The sequence below is a fragment of the Protopterus annectens genome, chromosome 11.part0 (genome assembly GCF_019279795.1).
Source record: "Protopterus annectens isolate FY-2018-M chromosome 11.part0, PAN1.0, whole genome shotgun sequence".
NCBI lineage: Eukaryota > Metazoa > Chordata > Ceratodontiformes > Protopteridae > Protopterus > Protopterus annectens.
The window spans coordinates 927351171-927370476 of record NC_056745.1 but is presented as its reverse complement, the minus strand read 5'-3'; the positions used below and the strand labels follow the sequence as shown (position 1 = coordinate 927370476).

The window sequence follows — 19306 nt, the reverse complement described above, 5'->3', positions numbered from 1 at the left end:
CTTTTTGTATTTTTTGTGGTTAACATTAAATTTTTTTTATAGTTAAACTTTGTTCTGTGTTTTTCTGTATCCCTTTGTACTGTTGGCAGTCGTCCTTTTCTTGTCAGGCCGTCTTTTTGTATTGTAGTTCCCTATCCCCTACCACAAGCTTGTTTCAGTTAGAGAGCTTTCCAATGAGCTTGTTTAAGTTGGAGGGCTCCTAGTGGCTCATTTAACTTAGAGGGCCAATTCCCTACATTCCTCTTGTGTTCCCTTTCTTGTCACGAGGAGGATCCTTTTGTTTGTCAGTATTCCCTCTAGCGTGTCGGTTGTGCATTGTTTCAGTTAACAAAAAAAAAGTGTTTTCCTTAGTGTAGTTAGTGCGGTGTGTTTTGTGACTTTGCATACGTTTAAGTCAGTAGCTTGAAGCTGTAGTTTATTTATTTGTTTGTTTTGTTTTTGTGATAGTTTCAGTTATACTTTGTGAGGTAACAAAGTTCAAAGATTTTTTTCAGACTGGTTCTATTTTTTCTTGTAGCTACAGACATGTCTAAGGATCAGAAAGAACCCAAACAGTCTGGGTTCAAAAAATGTGACACATGAAACCAAAAAATGTCTCTCAAGGATGGGCACACCAGTTGTGTTTATTGCCTGGGTGCCCTCAATTTGCAAGAATCATGTGCCTTTTGCCATGCTTTTAGCAGTAGAGTACTTCTTGAATGCAAGAATAAACTGATTGTGAGAGGATTGCTTAAGGTTCCCTATTCAGAGGCTTTAGAAGGGTCTCAGAGCTCCAAACCTTCTTCAGTATCCCCTTCTTCCTCGAAATCGGAGAAGTCCGGGGAAAAAGAACTCTAGCCTCAGATCCGGCTTCAGATCCCTCTAAAAAAAATTGCAGCAAAATTCCCAGTCTTGGAACCAAGGGCTCTTGGCTCCAAAAAGACTACCTCTTCGGCTGCATATATAGTTATGGAACTGATAGTTTCAAGTCGGGTGTCGGTCCCCAGTTTTGGAACTGATTACTCCAACTCGGAGATCTTCGCAATGAGAAAGAGCAAGATCACCTTCATTGTCCTCCCGTTCCTCCTGGAGCCTGTCCAATAATGACATGGAGTGGGTGGTGAGGAGACTACTTCATACACTGGCGCTGGCAAAAATCCTGACTACTCCAACCCGTAAGGAACCGGAGCTGACGAAGGCACCATCCCCTTCTTCGATTCTTCCTCCAACCCGGTTGGCGGCTTAGGAGCTAGAGGGCTCTGGTCTGATAGAAGTGGAAACGTTGGAACCGAGACCTCCAACAGGATCGTCTGTTCCAACATCTGGTCTGACTACCTTTGTTCCATTGGGATCTGGGGAGTCTAGGAGCTGACGCTTTCTCGTTGGGTCCTGGTAGTGGGGTCGGATCGGGCAGCTGTCAGAGTAGGTTCTCCCTCTCAGGGCTTCAGCACGGTTGAACTTCTCTCCTACATCGGCTTTGGAGCCAATCACTCTGCTTCGGGGCCGGTCTTTTGGCTCTTCGGAGCTGGGGACCTCCTCAGAGTGTGGTGAGGGTGCTTTTGAGCTGATGAAGAGAATGCTGTCACCTCCGATGGCTCCACTCTCGGGTTTGAGTATTTTTCCCTCAAACGTGCCTCTGTCAATCTCAGCACCATTACCCCCCCCCCCCAAGCGCAGAGACCCTGAGCCCCAGGAAGCCCCTGTGGGCGAGACTGTCAATACCCCTCTGAGGAACTCGCTCGGAAGAGACTGTAAGAGGAAGCACACAGACTCCACGGATGAGTCTATCACCTCAGACACTTACCTGGATGATTCGGAAGGGTCCCCACGGTCCCCCTCTGACGATATCTCCTTTGCAGACATCCTGGAGATTCTGAAACAGAGGGGTGGCTGGAAGCCCACCAGTCGTCATGAGGACGAGTCAGTATACCTGGAAGCTTTAGGGTATCGCCCTACCGCCTCTTGAGATGTTTCCACCTTTTGACCAGTTAATGAATATGATTGCTTGTAAGGCGTGGGGCTCTCCAGATACAGTGGAACCTGTTCCGAGGAGGCCTAACAAATTTATAACAGCTCCCTCAGACACAGAATTTTTAACCAAAAGTGTCCTGTAGATGCTGTGGTGGTGACGGCGGCCACCAAGAAGGAATGGTCAGAAACATCCTCATCTGTTCATCCACCGAACAAAGACTCTTGGGCAATGGACAGATATGGAAAGCATACCTTTTCTTCAGTGGCATTTACGCTTCGATCGCTGAATTACTTGACCCATTTTACAAGACTTCAAAGGAATCTCCTGAAGAAGCTAGGAGATGCCCTTCAGGGTACTGTAGCTGCTGGGATTTTGGATATAGTTTCCTCTCAACTCTCCACCCTAAATTCAGTGGTTAACTCCTCTAATCCGCTGATTTCATATGCAGCCGATGGAGCGAGTAGGGCAGCAGCTACAGGAATTTCCTTAAGGAGACATTCCTAGATGCGGCTGTGTAACTTTGCTGAACCCTTCAAGTCTTCCTTCACTAATGCCCCCTTTGATGGCTCGTGATTGTTTGGGCCCAAAGTTAGAGACCTTGACCAGGTTTATTCCAAAGGCCAGAGAGGAGGAAAAATGTGGTTCCACAAATCCCAAAGAGTATTTCTTGATGCACGTAGTGACTCTCCTAGAGGCAGTGGGGAAGTAACAACGGAAGACACTGACCTCGCGGCAGAGGGGGTCTGCAGAACCAGGGTGACGGGGATTCTTTCCCTGGAAAGCCCTTTCAGCATTCCTGAGTGGAGGCCCGTCTGTCTCTGGAGGCAGTCAGGGGACGCTTATCGTTGTACCCAAACGCCTGGCTAGATATCGCACAAGACAAGTGGGTACAAACGATCATATCCAGAGGTTATTGTATACCCTTTTCCACTCCCCCCTTGGAGAAACAATCCATCCCAGATATTCCACCCAGTCAAAGGGACCAAGCAACATTAGAGGTTCAGAAGTTGCTAGAAAAAAGTCATCCAGAATGTCCCTGGCGACCAAGTAGGATCCAGAACTTACTCAAGTTTCTTTTTAGTTCCAAAAAAGACAGGGGACTGGAGACCCATTTTTGATCTCAGTAGATTAAACAAGTTCATCAAGAAATCAAAGTTCTGGATGGTGACATTGCAGTCGGTCCTCCCCTTTCTGGGGAAAGATAATTGGATGTGCTCGATAGATCTCCAAGATGTGTACTACCACATTAAAATCAACAGGCAATCCAGGAGACACTACGCTTCCGTCTGGCAGCCAGTAATTACCAGTTTCGAGCTCTGCCCTTTGGTCTCGCTGCAGCCCCTCAGAGTGTTCACCAAAGGCATGGCAGTAGTCACGGCTCACTTAAGGAGCCCGGGATTCCGTGTGCTTCCATACCTAGATGACTGGCTCCTGACCACCACCACCAAGCATCTACTAGTGCAAGCAAGGGATGGAAACCATCTATCTCTGTACCAAGCTAGACATTACAATAAATTTAAAAAATCTCTCTTGTTGCCTTCACAGCCTCTTCTATTTTTAGGCACAGAATTAGACTCAAAGGAAATGTTGGCAAAACTTACCCCCAAAAGTATTCAGTCCCTACAGTGTCAAATCAAGAACTTGATATCCAAAAGAAAAGTTCAAGCAAAGACTTGATATCCAAAAGAAAAGTTCAAGCAAAGACTTGTCTTAAAGGTTTGGGCACCATGGCAACTGCTATCATTTTAGTACCTCTAGTGCGTTTACACGAGTCCTTCAATGGGTACTTTTCTCACAATGGTCCATGCAAGCTCTATCACTGTCGCACAATATTATTATCACAGAGTCATGCAAAAAGGACCTACGGTGGTGGCTTCAAATGACTCATTTGACCACGAGATGTCTGTTAGTTTTTCCACAACCAGCAGCCACACTGACCACGGATGCTTCTCAGGGTGGGGGGGGCATTATCTGGGAAAGACTGTCCAAGATGTCTGGCAGGAACATGAGAAGCACTTGCATATCAATGTCCTAAGAGACTAGAGCGGCGCTGTATGCTTTGCAGGCATTCCAGGACTCTCTGCCGATATGAACTATTGCCATTCAGACGGACAACATGTCAGTGGTGTGGTACATAAACAAGGAGGAACCAAATTTTACCTCCTATGTCAGGAGGCACAATGGGTATGGCAGTGGGCTGTCTCTTCTCAACGTTTTCTGATTGCAACGCACATCCCGGGGAAATCCAACGTGGTAGTGGAAAAACTCAGCAGAGCTATTCTGCTGCCTCATGAGTGGTCCCTGAAACAAGAGGTTACGGTGGAGATTTTCTGCAAATGGGGCCAGCCCTGCTGCGACCTTTTTGCCACATCCATGAATGCCAAGTGCAGCAGCTACTTTGTTGTGATCACCCCCCCCCCCCCCCCCCGGGAAGTCACCGAGAGATGCACTCATACACGATTGGTCCCCGCGACTACTTTACGCCTTCCCACCCTTTCCTCTGATACCAAACGTCCTTCAGAAAGCCAACACGTTGAGAAGCACTTTAATTGTCATTGCACCATACTGGCCTCGACAGATTTGGTTCCCTTTTCTCAGGACCCATCTACTGGAGGAACCATGGATTCTGGACCTATTTCCAGACCTTCTGACCCATTCATCGGGGAAGTTCCATCCATCGATCCAGACCCTAAACTTGGCAGCATGGCTGCTCCAGTTCCACAGATAGCCAGGCTCCATGACATCTCCCCAGCAGTTAGACATGTATTGATTTCTTCTCATAAGCAATCTACCAGGAAACTTTACTCTAACAAATGGAAAAGGTTTTCACACTGGGCCTGCAAAAACAGTATAGATCCCTTTACGGCACCCATTACAGCAGTGCTAGAATTTCTTGCTGCACTTTTTAATGAGGGTGCGGCAGCAGCTGCAATTAGAGTCCAGCTAGCCACTATTTCTGACTTTCACGTTGGGGAAATGAGCTTAAAAATCATGTCCCAGAAACTCTGTAAGACCTTTCTAAAAGGGACTTTCTTGCTGAGACCTCCATTCAGAGAACCCTCCAGCACCATGGGATCCAAACTTCGTTCTATCCTCAGTTGTGTCCCCTTTTGAACCTGCATCATCATGTGACTTAAAATTTTTGTCAAGGAAGACACTTTTCTTGGTGGCCATTACCTCCACTAGACGGGTGTCTGAACTCCACGCTCTATCTGTACGTCCTTCTTACATAATCTTTTACAAAGACAGAGTCTGCTTATGTGCTAATCCTTCCTTTCTTCCAAAAGTGTGCTCAGAGACCAATCTAAACCAATATACCGAACTATGGCAACAGGGCAGAATATAGATTATACCAGTTGCGCTTCTACATGCACAGAACTAAGGATCTCAGAAAATTGGACCAATTATTTGTGTCCTTTTCAGAAAAAAGAAAGGATTGCTGGTCTTTTAAAGTAACACACTCAAAATGGCTCACAGATTGTATTTCGTTCACATACAGCTCCCAAAACAGACAATTACCAGGCAAAGTGAAGGGCCATTCCACAAGAGTTATTGCTACTTCCTCTGCCTTCCAGGCCAGACTCCCCTTTGGATTCCATTTGTGCAGCAGCCATATGGGTAAGGCCTCGTAGCTTTATCACTCATTACAAAGTGGAGATGGCCTCCCGGAACAGGGCTTACTTTGGGTCCACTGTTCTGAAGAGTTTATTCCCTTGAGCCACCCAAGAAAGAAGGTGCTAGGGACTCTGTCCCAACCAGCATAGAATGAAGTTGAGATAGGACAACACAGCATTAAGAAGTTATGTACTCACCATAACGTTCCATCTTTGTTGTCCATCTCGCCTTCATTCTTGCGTCCCACCCTCCTTCCCCTTCCTTCACTCCTGGAGGATCGGGTGGATTGTTATATCTATAATTGGATTATGAAGTCTCTGTTTCCCCTTCTGGGTCTTATTTAGACAGGTGGTTATTGTCATGTTATATTTATGCTTTCTCTTGCAAACAAGATCTGGGTACTCTTCCCAGAGCATCATGGGATAGGGCATAGCCTTGAGCCAGTGGAAGCTCTCGGGTTTTTTAATTAAGCCGAGTTGGAACTGATGCTCTGTTCCGAACCCAGCCAGCATAGAATGAAGGCGAGATGAACAACAAACGTGGAACGTTATGGTGAGTTACAAACACCAAGGGAGGTGGTTTTATTGATCTGAATTTGTCCTTAAATAGTCTTAAAAAGAAAAAAGTCATGGACATTCAGAATTGCCATTTAGCTGAAACACCTGATGTCCTTAAAGGGTCATTTGCATATATCCAATTTTGCCTCTAATGCAAGAAGTTTAAGAAATCACACATTGGAAAGTCTAGCCTTGCTAGACTTTTCTTTTAGTTCTTAGTGAGTGGTTTGTCTGTGAGACATTTTTACTCATTGTTTGTAGTTTCTGTAACTACACATATATGAATGTGTTCAAGTTGCAGAAAAGCTGCAAGTTTGGGCATTTTTTGTTTAGCTTTGGTCATGACCCCAAGTAGCATGACTGCCTGTATTCTTGAGAGCCATATTGCCTACTTTGTCGATGGGATAATTATACTACTGCTGATCTAAAGACTATTTTCTTGTCCTACCCCATCCCCTTGTCGCCATGGGGATGAATATTTGCAGTTAATCCTGATTTAATTGGCAAGGCAGTGTGTGGCAAGGCAGTGTGTTCAACATGAGTGAATGGTGCTCATTTGTCCTTTTGAGGCACGACATATATCCCACTAGGGGTATAACTCTCCCTGTACAAGAGGATGGCACTTTGGGGATGTCATATACCCAGAACTAAGAGACTGTCTGCATCCCTGTTTTTCTTTGTTTGATGTTATTTCTTGGGTGTACTGAATTTTTGATTGGGTTGGTTATGCATTTAGCAAGAAATATTTCCTATTTTTTTTAATGTGGTAAGTGCTTCACAAGTTGTACTTAACTGATTTAGCTTCAGTACTGTTGTCTGAAGTCTTTTTTTCTGAGAGTACAGTGCATTGCTTGTTTTTCTGTGTGAAATAAAGAATACTTTCTAAAAGCTTATGTTTTCTGATTTAGATAGGTGCATATGATCAACAGATATGGGAGAAATCCGTGGAACAAAGGGAAATCAAGGTAACATTTGTTTCTTATTTTTTGTGATTTTTAAAGTATTATGCTCATTATAATCAGACTTGCCATTATGGTCCTTGTATTCTGTTTGTCTTGTGTAAAGTATGCTTTATTTTTATCTTTCATTCCCTTATTTCTAATGTTGTTATTGTTCTGTACAGTTTATTAGAGTGGTAAGTACCTAGAGTATTTTATCATGGAATGTTTGTTTCTGCTGTGGTTTGGTGTTCTGCTTTTACTAACCAACACTGGTTTTATTGTCTCAACAAGCAGTCCCAAGGCATTGTAGAAATTTTGTAGCTTGTTGTTTATTAGTAATGCATGTGTATTTGCACTTGTTCATGTTTTCTTCACTACCTGTTAGCTGCTCATAATTCTTAACCACCTAAACATATTCCAGAAGCATACATTTTCTTGGTGTGCTCCATTATGAGAGCAGACCCAGTGCAATTAGTAGTTTGGGGTCATCACTTGTGGATTAGAGGTGTGTGGCAAATACAGTAATATTCTTTCCTCTTGCATGTACGAGAAGAGGTTTAACCAATGCACTAAGATTACAAAATAGATTTCTAGTAGACTTTAAGGCAGGAATCAAAAGGTTGTGGTGAAATTGCACTAGGAGACAAATCTATCCTTGATTGTGTTCAGCATTTGGTCGACATGGAAACTTGACAATCCATCTAGCAGGCTTATTTTCTGTTAGCAGCTGCCTGAGGTAATGACCTTATCTGATTTTGAGGTCCATTATTAAGGGAATCCTTAATATAGTGGGCATGGAGGAGACTTTACATGTCAATGTACAAAGCTCTGGTGAAAGCTTTTAGATTTTTTAATACAAAATGGAAGCTGAGTTATTTGAGAAAATTAATCCCATACTGCAGAGTGGATAAGAAAGATAATTTGGGGAAAGTTTCTGCCCTTAATGTATACATTTTGGAGAGAAGAGCGCAGAAGGAAAGGCAAGGTGAACATTCTCTTTAATGGAAGGCTTGACAGTATTACATGATTGTTTTAGGTTTGTTTAATACTTGGTAAAATATAGATGGTAGATGTTCTTTGGCAGCATTTAGAAATATTTCTTCATAAAGATGTCAGCTAGTAGAAAATACGTGTTTTTCAATGGAATGGATCTCTAGGTCATCTCCAGATGTATTTGGATTTCCAATTTTATTAAATGGGACAGAAATGGAGTACTTCATTATGAGCTATTTTCCGTTCATTAGTTTGTCTTCCACATAAAGAAAAATTTGCTGGTTAAAGTTACATACACCAACTTGTCATTGTCGAGAGGCTACCCTTTCTTTGTGCTTTTGAAACTTGTGAATTGTGTTAGTATTACAGCACTGCTGTATTTCTTTTTGAGGAGGGCTCTTTCAGATTTGTTTTAATGATATGTTTTCTAACCAGTGAGAGTTATCTGGTCCCCCCACTAGTGAATGGTCTCCATTTGCTACTTTGAAGTCCCTTCTGCTTTTCCTTCAGTGCCTGACATTTATCACCTGTTAAAGTAGAACTCAAGTTACCCCACACCATTTTTTTCTTCCTATTGTTTCATACCTGTGAGTGACTGAAGTGTATATTTTTTGCTGAGTAGTTCTTTTTTGCTCCTTGGCCTAAGTTTCTGTTCATGTTCATTTGGTATTAAAATATTCATTTTTATTGATTAGTCCTTTAAAATGTTCACAAAAATTATTGGATGGTAATACTATCTCTTTAAGTGTATTTACAGCACCATTTTTACTACATCTAATTAAGCTGTTCCTCCAGCAGTCATCAACCCCCCCCCCCCCATCATTTTCCATCCTGCTTCAAAGTAAGCCATAGTATTGGGGAGTACTGGCTTACCAGTGAGTTGTTCTGACAGCCTGGGGGGATATTTTTGCATCCTACACTCCCCTTGGTTGCTTGTGAGTGTTCTACAGATGTGGGGCCTGCTATCCTGGACATCATTAAAAATACAAAGCAACTGACTCTTGCTCCCATTTATGCCTTGTCAGTATCCAGGACCTGTCTTCTTTGGCTCCGAGCCAGGAGTGAATTTGTGAATACCTTTCCTGTTGTCCATTTACCTTTTGAAAGAAGATGATAATGTCACTCTGGTTAATTTTCAGTAGGAGTCTTTTTCAGAGTTTGGGGAAGTGCTGCATAATGAATCCATGTCTTGTCTTCTCCATGTTTTTATTTATTTTCTAATGAAGGTTTAGATCCTTAGTTACGGTATTTGTGGGACTGTTTGATTTGTGGAGATGCAAGAGATCCAGGACCACTGGGTCAGTAACTACATGGAAAGGAAGATACAGGTCTCTTGTCAGTAGTCTGTAACATAGTGAGTAAAGGAACAGTGCTTCTGTTTTTTTCTGGTAGCTTAATGTTTTTAAGACGGTGATCTTGGGTACTTCAAGGTGGTGGTTGTATTAGATAATTATCCTCATCAATGCTGAATATAAAGGGACAGTGACCTATTTAGATTTGCATACTGTTCCTTTGGCAATTAACTGCACTAAGTAGAAGGACTTTCAGGCTGCTGTAACATGATGATCAAAGGAGATGGAATTATTAACCCAAGTTCCAAGGTCTTTGACAACATTCTTATTTTGAAGTGGGGGTGATGTTCTTCGTGTTTCACTGTTGCAGTCATTACATTTGAGTAATCTGCTGGCAGGTTGCCCTCAGTCGGCCTGATTAACAAAGTCTTGGGTCCTGCGTCGGTTGCTATCCCTTCTTCCATGATGTCAGGTTGTCAGGGATATAAAACATGCAGCCGACGCCATTACACCAGTCTTTTCTTGCCGTGCAGTGCCCGAAGCAGAAGCAGTTCGCAAGTGCCGGTCGGCCGACTCCTGAAAATTTCGTTTTCGAGTTTCAGAGCCAAAGTCTTTAACTTAAAGCTAAGTACCCCGTTGGGGAAACTTTTCTTGCTCTTTATTGATGTCAGTAAAAGTTAATAATTACATTACTTGTGGAAAGCAAATACTTCACAAAGATTTTCATTCGTACTGTATTCCTTGCCTAGGCCCTGACCACGATGTACCTTGCTGTCGGTTTTGTGCTTTATTTAATCAGCGCACTATCTGTCGTCAGTACATTTTTGCCTCTAAATATTTCGGTTCTCGGTTTAATTATCCAGAAATGTCATTGGTTAGCCATCCGACTTCCAAGACAAAGGAAGGCCGCCGAGATCCAAAACTGCCGACGACACTTTTAAGCCAGTCGCCGGTACTCAGTGAGGCGCTTTCGCAGCCCCTGATACCCGCTACTTCTGATTCGCAGGCCTCTACTGAGACTCATTCGGAGTCCGGTATGCCGTGAGAGGCTTCACCTATGGAACCCATGGATGTCTCTATCTTGGATGGGTCCGGAGCCGCTGTGCAGGCACCAGCTTCTGAGGGTGTATTCAAGCCTGCAGACTTGCATATTAAATCGACTCCACCTTCATTACTTAGGCCTAACTCTCTATCTATGTCTAAAAAACCGACACCCAGGCCACATGTTCAGGCCCCTATGTCTAAAAAAACAAATGATCAAAATGGCTGAAGATCTAATTACTCTTATCAGGGGTAGTCATTCTGCTGAACAAGTTGGAAAACATACTTTGCAATGTGTTTTTGATTCTTTAGAGGCCTCCTGCAGGGCTACTGTTACTGGGTCTGTGCTTAGAAGGCATTGCTTGGCTTAAGGAGCAATCTTTGCCTGATCATGTTAAAGCTAAATTGTTGGACGCGCCTTTAAATCAGGCCCGTCTGTTTGGCAATAAGGCTGAAGAAGTCCTAAAAAAGATGGAAGATGAAGCTAAATCTTTGCAAACTGTTAAAAGATTTCTTACAAGTGCAACCTCCAAGATTTAGTAGGTACTGGCGTACTAAGAATTGGTCTTTTCCAGCTCCTTCCAGATCCTCTCAAGCCAAACCCAGACACACCACAAAAGCACCAGGTTTCAGTCCCAGGGGACTCTCAGAACTAAGCAATAGGGGGGCTCCACTTCCAAATCTGTAAATAACAAGACACCCCCCTATGGTAAGCAGTTTCAGTGACTTCCTTTTAAAATTACCAAACACTTACCTTTCAGCCACCCCTTTGGGGGAAAGATTGCTCTTCATGCAAAGAATTGGGAACTCATAACCCAGGACAAATGGGTTTTAAATATAGTGTCCCAGGGGTACAGATTTCATTTCCACATGTTGCCGACACCAAACGGGTGGCCAGACCTGCCCCCAAATCAGTGGGCAGAGGCTCAAAAACAAGTACTTTCCCTCTTAAACATGGGGGCTATTCAACCAGTACCAGAAGAGGAAAAGGGACAAGGTTTCTATTCCAGGCTTTTTGTGGTACCCAGAAAAGACAAATCATGGCATCCAGTTCTGGACCTGTCTATCTAAACACCTTTCTGGACATTCCAAAATTCAAGATGCTGACTCTTCACCAGTTACTTCCTATGCTAGGCAAAGATGCCTGGTTGGCAACTCTAGATTTAAAAGAAGCAACCTGCACATCCCAATCAGGGAATCTTGCAGAAGATACATACGCTTCAAAGCAGGCTACTTGCATTATCAGTTCTCTGCATTGCCCTTTGGCTTGTCTACTGTGCCCAGGGTATTCACAAAGTGCCTGTCTCCAGTTATTGCATTTTGCAGGCAAAGAAATATTCAAATATATCCATTCCTGGACGATTGTCTAATTCAGGCAGAAAACCAGGGCATACTTTTAAATCATCTGGCGTTTGTAAAAAAGGGTTCTAACTTGTCTGGGGTACACCATAAATGAAAAGAAATCACAACTGGTACCCTCTCAACAGATTACATTCCTGGGTGCAAGCTATAATACAACTGCCCAGATGGCTTTCCTCACGCCAGAGAAGCAAACTCATTTGGTAACTTACTTCAAACAAGTGGCCACAAAAACCCTACTATCTGTAAGACAAATACTGCAAGCCTTGGAGTTCATGGCCTCCTGCATTCTTCTAGTTCCATATGCAAGACTGCATATGAGGAAACTACAGTGGTACTTAAAAGTCAATGGAGTCAACATTGTCACAGCCTGAAAACAATGATTCCTATCATACCTTGCCTATGCCTGGAGTTCCTATGGTGGGCAGAGGCCTGCCACCAAAACAAGGGACTGCCATTCACACTACCCCCTGCCGCCCAAACCCTAACTACAGATGCATCAGACTATGCATGGGGGGGTGGGCTCACCTGGCAGGGAAGTGCATTCAGGGCAAATGGAACCCAAATCAAATGCACCTACATATCTATCAAAAAGAAATGTTAGCTGTACAGAATGCTCTGACAGCCTTCAAGGACTACATTCTTCCAGGACAATTAATGGTAAAGACGGACAACACCACGGTTATTTGGTACATAAACAAGCAGGAGGGTACACATTCTTACCCCCTCTGCAGACTAGCCATAGCATTGTGGAACACAGCCTTGAGCTACCAAGTGCACCTACAAGCTCAATTCCTGCCAGGAAATTTGAATACACTGGCAGATGGATTAAGCAGAAACCTCATGGACCCACACGAGTGGAAACTGGAACCACAGATTTTCAACATGTTGACAAGCAAATGGGGGAGCCTAGACATAGATCTATTTGCCTCCCCCCAGAACTACCAGTTGGACAAGTTTTGCACAAGGACTGTCCACAACGAAGCCTGGAAAGTGGATGCTCTGTCCTTCAGCTGGAAAAACCTATCAGTCTACGCCTTTCCCCCTCTGCCTCTGCTCTCCAAAGTTCTGCTAAAAGTTAAACAGGACAAACCAAGAATGATTTTGATTGCTCCAGACTGGTCACGCCAACACTGATGCACTGTGCAGGAGTGGGTGTCACAAATATCTCCATGGCACCTGCCTCAGACCCCTTCCTTGCTGTCTCAGCAGGAGAACCAAATTCTGCACCCTTGGCTCCCAGCATTGAACCTTGCAGCTTGGCTAATCACTTAAATTCACCCTTAGCACCCCTCAGCAAACCTGTGATGGATGTCATCTTGGAGGCGAGAAGACCTAGTACTAGAAAATCTTATGCTGACAAATGGAAAACATTCTGTGCCTGGAACCAATCTTTAGGGATGAGCACAGCAGCGCCCAATTTACCTCAGATTTTGCAATACTTAACTGAGATGCTTCACAAGGGCCTGTCTTTTTACTCTGTTAAAATCCACGCTTCAGCTATTTCAGCTCACTATAACACAGAACCAACCCTCTTTTCTCATCTCCTGCTCAAGCAGTATCTCAGAGGGGCAAAGAACTTGAGACCACCCAGGAGAGCTCCTACCCCTGTCTGGGACCTTAACTTTGTTTTGGAGAAACTCACTCTACCTCCTTTCGAGCCAGCTGTTACTGCTGACTTAAAATTTCTTTCTTTCTTTCTTTGAAAACAGCCTTCCTCTTAGCAATCACTTCATCTAGAAGGATATCTGAATTACAGGCCCTTATGGCAGTGGAGCTTTTCATCATCTTTCATGCGGATAGGGTATCTCTGAAGACCAATCCATCCTTCATGCCCAAGGTGGTTTCCAGTGTGGCTCTTAATCACTCCATTAATTTGCCATCCATCTATCCCAATCCACAGAACAAAGGGGAACGGATTCTGCATTCCGTGGACATGCACAGACAACTTAGATTCTACTTGGACAGAACTAAATTTCGAAGAAAATCTGAACAATTGCTAGTAGCATTTGCTGCTGGGGCAGAGGGGAAGGCTATTTTAAAACAAACCATTTCTAAATGGATAAACCATTGCATTCATTTCTGCTATAAGCACCATGGAAAACCTATCCCCCCAGAAGTTCAGATCTCATTCCACCAGGGCTGCATCTAAATCTGCAGCCTTTCTCAGAGGTGTTCCTACCAGGGATATTCTAGAAGCTGCTACCTGGAGTTCTGTACATACTTTCACCAAGCGTTATCATTTACCAATTTTCTCTAAAACCAGAGCTGGCTTTGCCACTGCTGTTTTGCAGGGCCTTCTAGCTGGTCCTAATGCTGTATAAATTCCTCCTCCCAACCATAGCTTTGGGAATCTACCCAAATGTAATGACTGCAACAGTGAAACATGAAGAACATAGTACAGTTGTGTACACTTACCATAAATGTAGATGTTCGAGTGTATTCACTGTTGCAGTCCTGGTTACCCTCTCTCAATCCCCCTGTTTTTCTCTGACTATACCTTTCCTTTCTTTTTATATGCTTAAAAGCCTTTTTGGTGTATTTGCTTTTGGTTGGAGGTATATTTTTGTGTGTTTAATTTTATTTGCTCCCATTTGGGGGACACCTGACATCTGGGGCAAGAAAAACTGATTGTAATGGTGTCGGCTGCATGTTTTATACCCCTGACAACCTGACGTCATGGAAGAAGGGAAAGCAACCGACACAGGACCCAAGACTTTGTTAATCAGGCCGACTGAGGGCAACCTGCCAGCAGATTACCCAAATATAATGACTGCAACAGTGAATGCACTCGAACATCTACATTTATGGTAGAGGTGTACACAACTGTACTTTCCCCCCCCCCGATAGTCTATTGCCCCAAAAAGGCAGATTGTATAAAGTTCCTCAAACTTAAAATCTTATACACTCGTCTCAAACCTGATCCAGTAGCTATAGCTTTAGTTAATTCTACTGCTGCTAAACATTTAGATAATTCCAAGCCTACTCTTTCCCTATACTTATTTTCCCATACTTGTCAAAAAGATGTAGGCTTCTCTAACTTTGATTTTCAGAATTTTTAATTGTCCGACTCATGTTAAAGCTTATTCTGACTAATTGTGCAAATATGAGGAATGTTTTTTGTACAGTTTCTTCTTGAGGAAAATAGGCTTTTAAATGGTTTTGTTTCTTCCATCTCATATCAGTTTATTGTTTAAAGTGTGTGTGTGTGAGAGGCACTGTTAGTACTAAAAAAAATAAATAAAACAAATGAACAAGCACATGAATCTGTCTAGTTCCAACCTCAACACCACAAATGCTGAGGAAAAAATAAAAAACAGAAACTAGTGGTGTTAAAACTTTAATGAGTTCAATCACAAAAATTTCCAAAACTCATGAAACTCTGGTAGTGTTCCAAAACAACAAGCCTTTATTTGTCACAAATAAACATTCCTCAGTAACAAAAAATCAGACATATTTTAACAATGTTGCACATTTCAGCTTTTATATACTTAGAAGTAGGCGTGGAAAATGTATGTATTTAATTTTAAATCAGCCTCTTCATGGCAGACTATATGAATAGGGCTGTAAATGTGCATTTTAGAACAGCAAGTACCCACCCCTACACACTACTACTGATTAGATCAAACTAAATCGTAGCTAAGGAAAATGCTACCTATCTATTTGCACCCCACATTCCAAGATCATATATTAAAAAGATATACATAAAAAGACTTAACTAAAATTGCCTTCGGCTAATTAATGCAATAAAACCTTCCTCAGGAGTGTGACAACTAAAATGAAGAAAAAAAAACGCACAAATAACTGCTCATAAACATAATCAAGCTAAAACACTGTAACTATAAAAATTCATCCGTCTAGTAATATGTAGTAAATATCCATCCATGTGTATCAGTGTGCCTAAAAAAAAGTTGTTAGCTCACAAAAAAATGTCAGTGATTTGCAGCAAAAAACTGTCATGACAGTTTTCATGTTTACAGCCCCAAAAACAGGTTTATACAATGAAAAGTAGTAGAAAAAACACACAAAAATACTTCCAGGGTAATGGCTACTGCTACTGTTTTGAGGAGGTTTACCTGGTTGCATTCTTAGAACCTCCCAGATGTGAAAAATGAGATTTCTCCTTTGGATAAAGATTGTTTTTGGTCCCTGTGGTGCAGAGGTTATAAAAAGTGTGATAAGAAGGGTACACTGATGCAGTGAATCTTTTGAGTTTTCAACCCTCCTTTTCCAGATTTTCCAAAGAGTTGCCACAGAACAAAATAAAAGTCTCAGCAAAATGCTGGTAAAGAGACTTGTAGGAAGCAATGGCAAGGAGGTTTCAAAAAGAAGACAGGAACCTCCCCAAAAAACAAAGGGCAGTTCAGCAAGTCAGCATGGTTATTTAAGGGATCATGTCATCCTCGCCAACCTTTTTCCTTCCAGAAACTCTGAATCTTCACCTTTCTTTTTGGCAACAGATAGTTTTAGACAAATAGGTTCTGAAGATCATTCATCTAGGTTACAGATGGCAGTGGGAGGAAATCCTTCCTTTTCCGGGGATAATCCTTCATGCACCAGACAAGATTCCTCTGTTTTCCCCCATCCTTCAACATATGTTGTCTGTGGAATTAATATAACAAGTTCCTCTTCCAGTTTGAGAATGTTTGTTTTTTATTCAAGGATGTTTTTTGGTGGCAGAGACAGAAAATGCCTGGAGATCAGTTTTGGATCTTTCTTTCCTAAAACAATTTGTGATAGTGGGCAAGGTGAAAACTCTCACTTCACAACCTGTGTAATGTTCATAGTGTTTCACTGTTGCAGTCATTACCCTTGGGTTATCCTGCTGGCAGGCCACCCGCAGTCGGCCCGAATTCCAAAGTCCAGGTCCGGCGTCGGTTGCTGTCGCCTCTTCCCTGACATCAGTGCACCAGGGGTATAAAAGATGCAGCCGACGCCATTTTCTTCAGTCTTTCTTGGCGCGCGGTGCCCGAAACAAAAGCAGTTTGCAAGTGCCGGTCGGCCGACTCCTAAGATTTTCACAGATGAATTTCAGATCTGAAGTCTTCGTTAAAGCTAAGTACCCCATTGCAGAAACTTTTTTCTTGCTCCAGTCCAATGTCAGAAAAAGTTAACAATTGTTTTTCTTGTGGGAAGCAAATACCTCATAAGGATTTTCATTCTTACTGTATTCCTTGCCTAGGCCCTGATCATAACGTTGCTAGCTGTCAGTCTTGTGCTAGATTCAACCAACGTACTATTAAGCATCTGTTTGATTTTGCTTTTCATTACTTTGGCCGAAAATTCAATTATATAATGCCGTCAGAACAGCAGACGACTGGAGTTTCTAAAAAACACAAGGAAAAAGAGAAAGACAGGCATCCGAGATCCAAAACCAATGATGAGGCTTCTGCTAAGCCGGTCGCCGGTTCTCAGTGAGGCGCTTTTGCAGCCCCTGACGCCCGCTACCTCAGAGCCACAGGCAGCTTACGACTCCACGTGGAGCCAGCTAGGCCTCTGGATACTCAAGATATTGGACACTTGGAAATCATTCCCTCAGATGGGTCCAGAGCCGCTGAGCAGGCATCGGCTTCTGAGGGTGTTTTCAGACCTACACAGCTATATGTAAAGCCTACTTCAGCTTCTAAAGCAAAGACTAAAGCAGCTTTAAAGACAAAGAAACAAGTACAGCATTCTCCAGGACAAACTTCCATGCCTAAGAAACAGATGCTCAAAATGGCCAAAGACCTTATTACCTTGATCAGACGTTCCCATCCCCCTCCTGATAAGAGGCCTAGGCAAGAGACAGACTATGACTCTTATAGGTTCATAGGTTAGTACTAGGCTAACTGCCCTTGCGAGCCATTTTAAGCCTAGCCCAATTATCCCTTGTGAGACTCTAACCCTGTACCTTGTGTTTTTAAGGCAAACACCTTAACCATTAGGCCACCCCCAAACATCAGCAGATTTCCCAGACTTATTGGGATTTGGCCTTTTATTAGTTAGTAGAGAGTGCTCTAAAAGGGGTAACAACATTGGTTTCCTATTACTTGCCAGAGCGGACTTAGTTCAACTGATGCCCTAGGGAAAAGGGCTCCACGGCTCCCCTCCACAAAACCTGATGCCCCCATTCTGGTCTACTTACACCAAATAAATACTGGAAAAGTGCCCCTGCTAGAGCGGCGCCCTATGCGGCCGCCTAGTTGGCCTATGCCTAAGGCCAGCTGATGGAAAAAAATGGAACTCTGGACACCATTAGAAGACAACCTCTGATGGGTTCACCCCAGGGAAGTAATAGTGGGATGAACAGCCTACCACACCAATGAACATGGAAATGGCTGTAATGGCCACCTCTGATGACTGCCACAATGCCTACACAATAATGTAAACACTTGCACAACTGGAAAACTGGTACAGGTAGATTTTAATAAAAAAGTTGCATAGTAATCGCTAATTAACTAAATCGCTAATTAACTGTAGTACTCAGAAGTCTAGTGAAAGAAACAAACATGGAAATGACAGCAAGACAATATTGACAAATTAGATACCATTAACAAAAATGGGAGTAGTGCTGTACTTTAGTACCCTAACTGGTCCATTTCACTGTAGTCAAACAGTGTGCACTAACTTATAAAATAAGAACAAAACAAGCTAAAACTGTTAAAATGCACTACATGAATGCAAAGTAGAAAAATATCTCCAACTAGACTAGAATTGTTAGTAAAAGACAAGGGCAGACAGCCAAAATACTACAAAGATCAACATCTGCAGCAACTCATTCTCACAGCTGAAAGTCTACGCTTGTGATGATGAAAGGACACTCCCAAACCCAAGCATGAGGCAGGGCCCTTGATAAAACCAGTAATTTAGAAAGGAACCACACAGTATGTTTCAATCCTTCTTTGGTAATCAGGGAAGCTAAAAAGTACAGTTTTGTACATACCATAAATGTAGATGTTCGAGTGTATACACTGCTGCAGTCATTACACTTGGGTTATCCTTCCATCAGGCGGTTCCCCAGTCAGCCTGAGTTCCAAAGTCTTGGTCCGGCGTCGGTTGCTTTCGCCTCCTCCCTGACGTCAGTGCGACAGGCGTATACAAGATGCAGCCGATGCCATTTTCTTCAGTTTTTCTTGCCCCAGATGTCAGGTACCCCCAAATAGGTAGGCAATTCAAATTGCTAATAAAACATACATAAGAAAAGCAAACAACAAACTTTCAGTTACCAGCAAATACTCCCCACAGGTAGTAAAGGGTAGAAGACCTAGGTACGTACCAGCAAGTAAGAGGGGAATGAGGGAGGGTAACCTGGACTGCAGCAGTGTTTACACTCGAACATCTACATTTATGGTAGGTATAAAACTGTACTATGTTCATCGTGTTACACTGCTGCAGTCATTACACTTGGGTAGAATCCTAAAGCAGAGGTAGGGTGGCTGGTTCTATAAGGCATTAGGGCTGGCTATAAGGCCCTGCAGCACTGTAGAGGCAAAGCCAGCTCTGGATTTAGAGTATAGAGGCAGATTGTAATGCTTGGTGAAGGTATGCACAGAACTCCATCTTGCTGCTTCCAAAATA

The 19306-nt window shown here is 42.9% G+C and overlaps 1 protein-coding gene across 3 annotated transcripts in view; it reads left to right on the top strand.

Annotated features, from left to right (window-relative positions):
• The window catches only part of PHTF2 (putative homeodomain transcription factor 2), a 1638259-nt gene that overhangs the window by 160591 nt on the left and 1458362 nt on the right, over nucleotides 1-19306 (top strand). For all 3 annotated transcript variants that reach the window (XM_044088321.1, XM_044088320.1, XM_044088322.1), the window contains exon 3: nucleotides 7032-7088. In XM_044088321.1, the coding sequence (XP_043944256.1) occupies nucleotides 7032-7088 (57 nt within the window). The remainder of the gene's footprint in view (nucleotides 1-7031; nucleotides 7089-19306) is intronic.